The sequence below is a fragment of the Phalaenopsis equestris genome, unplaced genomic scaffold (genome assembly GCF_001263595.1).
Source record: "Phalaenopsis equestris unplaced genomic scaffold, ASM126359v1 Scaffold000134, whole genome shotgun sequence".
NCBI classification, from domain to species: Eukaryota; Viridiplantae; Streptophyta; class Magnoliopsida; order Asparagales; family Orchidaceae; genus Phalaenopsis; species Phalaenopsis equestris.
This window is the reverse complement of record NW_018164576.1, coordinates 327,615-330,748: the sequence shown is the minus strand read 5'-3', so window position 1 is coordinate 330,748 and position 3,134 is coordinate 327,615. Positions and strand designations below refer to the sequence as shown.

Below are 3,134 nucleotides of genomic sequence, written 5' to 3'. Positions count from 1 at the left end.
TTAGCGGAGTCGCCAGAATTTGTCGGCCGTTTTTTATCGTTGAGTCTTTAACCTTCGACTTCGTGATTTGAAAGAGGTGATTTGATGATTTTGAAAATAATTTAAATATAAATATAACCTTTTTGAAATAGGTGAGACCAAACGGGTCTCACATTTAAATAGTTTAGGTGATTGAATACCTATTACAAGTGATATATTTATTCTTCAGGATAATTGTATTAACTGTAGTATTGTATTCAATCATTTAAACTATTTAAATGTGAGACTCGTTTGGTCTCACCTATTTTATAATTAAAATGTTACATTTAAAAAATCAAAAATGTTATATTTATATTTAAATTATTTTCAAAATCATAAAATCATCAAATCACCTCTTTCAAAAAAGGTTTAAAAAAAAAACGGCCGACAACATTCTACTTAGTTTTTAGGCATAATGAGTTCCCACAATCATTTGCAACATGTATATGATTTGAAAGAAGAGATTCATACTAAATTGGCTAATATATTTGATAATCATTAGTTATCTTCTAATATAAAAGGAGAGATATTGAGTTGGAACGGAGTGATAGGTAATGGTGTGTTTGAATCCAGAAATGATTGCCACAGGATGCTTTAAAAATTGAATGTGAGAAAGATAGGGTCATTCAACATGATGAGATAAAACACAATTTAGAAATTCATTTCAGCTTCTCTGCCAATCACATGAGTTATATCTGTGCAATAGATCTTTACATATCTTGTACACAATCATTGCTATAATGTCGCTTGATGATAATTATGCAGATGGATTTTAGGGGCATGTATAAATAGTTTCGTTGAATTTAAATTCAGTTATTTCAGTCTCGTGCGTGCTTTCTTGATTTCGAGTTCCTTGAATGCAGCAAACGTTTGATTGTCTGTTTTTTTTGGGGTCTGATTTGCTCTACTCGTTAAATTAAATATTGCTATAACCATCTTGCCTTCTATCTCTTGGTTAGAGTTTGTTGATTTGGGAATAGGTCCCATGTGTGATTTTAATTGTCTCGGCTAATGATTATGTTGATTATGATCTCAACGTATTCTGTATTGGAATTGCTTCTAATACGCTCTCTCTCTCTCTCTAGATTGTGTGAATTTGCTTCTTTAAAGTTTTAGGTATGTGGGTCTGTTTTTGATATGTTTTGTTCATGTTTAGATTCAACGATTGAATATTATGTTTTTTTTCCAATTTAAACTCAACTTTTAATTGTTTTTTAAAATTATTATCCAGAACCAAACATTGGAAATGGTCTCGACCTTGAGAAGTATAGTTGGACCCAGACACTTAAAGAGGTTAACGTTAACATCAAAGTTTCTCGAGGCACAAAGTCTAGATTTGTGATCTGCGAAATAAAGAAGAACCACTTGAAGGTTGGGCTCAAGGGACAGCCTGCAATTATTGATGTAAGTTATTTTCTCTCCCATCTCATTTTTATACAATTTAATTCTCTTGTTCCTAATTTATTTTATACTAGAGGCAAGTGAATTTGTGTGAACTTAATGCATGCTTTTATTTGTAGGGTGACCTTTTTCAATCTGTCAAAGTTGATGATTGCTATTGGAGCATTGGTACGCGACTTTATATCATATCTGGGGAGCATTTACTTGATATTTTTGTCGTTGTTGTTTATGGTTTAAGAAGGAGTATTGACTTTTAAATTTTGTAGAGGATCAGGAAGTCATATCCATACTTCTTACTAAACAAAATCAAATGGAATGGTGGAAGTGTGTAACAAAAGGTGAACCTGAAATCGATACTCAGAAAGTAGAGCCTGAAAACAGTAAACTATCAGATCTGGATCCTGAAACACGTCAAACAGTGGAAAAGATGATGGTTTGATCTTGAACCCCTTGAATATTGTTTATATATTTATTTTTTCAAGCATGTTTCTTTGGAATATTCTCAACTCGGTAACCCTCTTCTTTTCCTTTAATGAAGTTGTTTTATATGTATTCTTGTTTTGTGTATAATACTCCATTTGTTTATTTGATAAACTTTATAATATATTAGACACTAAAGATAGTGAAATAATAAATAAATAAATCTCTCTCTCTCTCTCTCTATGTATATATATATATATTTATATATTGAAAAGCCTAAGGGCCTAAGGGCTGATTTTGTTGAAATAGAAATGATACATAAAGGTTGTATGAGAGGGCCCAATAGAGACATCCTACCCATACGATACCAAGTACTACAATACCCCAACAAAAGGATACAAAGAGACTCAAGAAATTTAAAACATGCAAAAAAAAAAAAAACAAGTATCTAGGGACGAATCAGTTTAGTCTTGCCTCTTTCTCTAGTTTTAGGAGCAGAGCTAGATAACAAATTTTAAAGTGTCGTGCCATTGTCATGAGTAATCAAAGTATCATCTATTAAGTTTTCAAGTTGGAGTGTGCCCCCAGCCTTGCCTCCAGCTTTCTTCTTCCGCCGAGAAGTGTAAACCTGTACCTTTGCACCTGATGTTTCTTGAATAGGAGCTATGAGACTATCCTGATTTTCGGTTCGAGCATGACAGTAGAAGACAATACATTCGTCGCCACAACAATAGGTTCCAGTGTATGTGAAGTGTGAATTGTCACATCTGCACCTGATGCTTCCTGTAAAGGAGTTGCGGGGCTATCCCGATTTTCGGTCCGAACATAATCCCTTATAGTATGGTCAGGAGAAGGGTTCCCAAGAACAAACACCATTTTCTGTCTTGTGGTGATTCTCTCCTCAGGTTGGCTGTCATCAGGTTTGTTGGGAACGCGTTCAAGTGCACTAACAACATGTTCCTGCTTTTGACTATTAGTTCTCAACTGTGGGTGCAATCTGAAAGATTTCTCTTGCGGGTGCCCAAACATTTTGTAGTGTTTACAGTAGTGAGGTTTTTGTTCTATAATGATTTTCTGTCAATATTCATTGTGAGCAGAGCCAAACCAGATTTCTTCTACATCTGTTAGTGTAATATCCCTTTCAATCAAAATCCTTGCAATAGACACTCTTGAGAAATGAAAAATAAACTGTAGGCGTATTTACCTGCAAAGATTTTCCAAGGATAGTCCCAATTGCATATAAGATAGGTAGGTCAAAGAATTGAGGCTTGAGGCTTGAGTTCAGGTAATGAGAA

At 34.0% G+C, this 3,134-nt stretch overlaps 1 protein-coding gene across 1 annotated transcript in view; it reads left to right on the top strand.

Annotated features, from left to right (window-relative positions):
• Positions 1 to 3,134, top strand: part of LOC110021470 (protein BOBBER 1) — a 34,245-nt gene that overhangs the window by 26,231 nt on the left and 4,880 nt on the right. Inside the window, exons 2-4 of the mRNA XM_020719970.1 lie at positions 1,250 to 1,422; positions 1,539 to 1,587; positions 1,686 to 1,852. Of these exons, the coding sequence (XP_020575629.1) occupies positions 1,250 to 1,422; positions 1,539 to 1,587; positions 1,686 to 1,852 (389 nt within the window). The remainder of the gene's footprint in view (positions 1 to 1,249; positions 1,423 to 1,538; positions 1,588 to 1,685; positions 1,853 to 3,134) is intronic.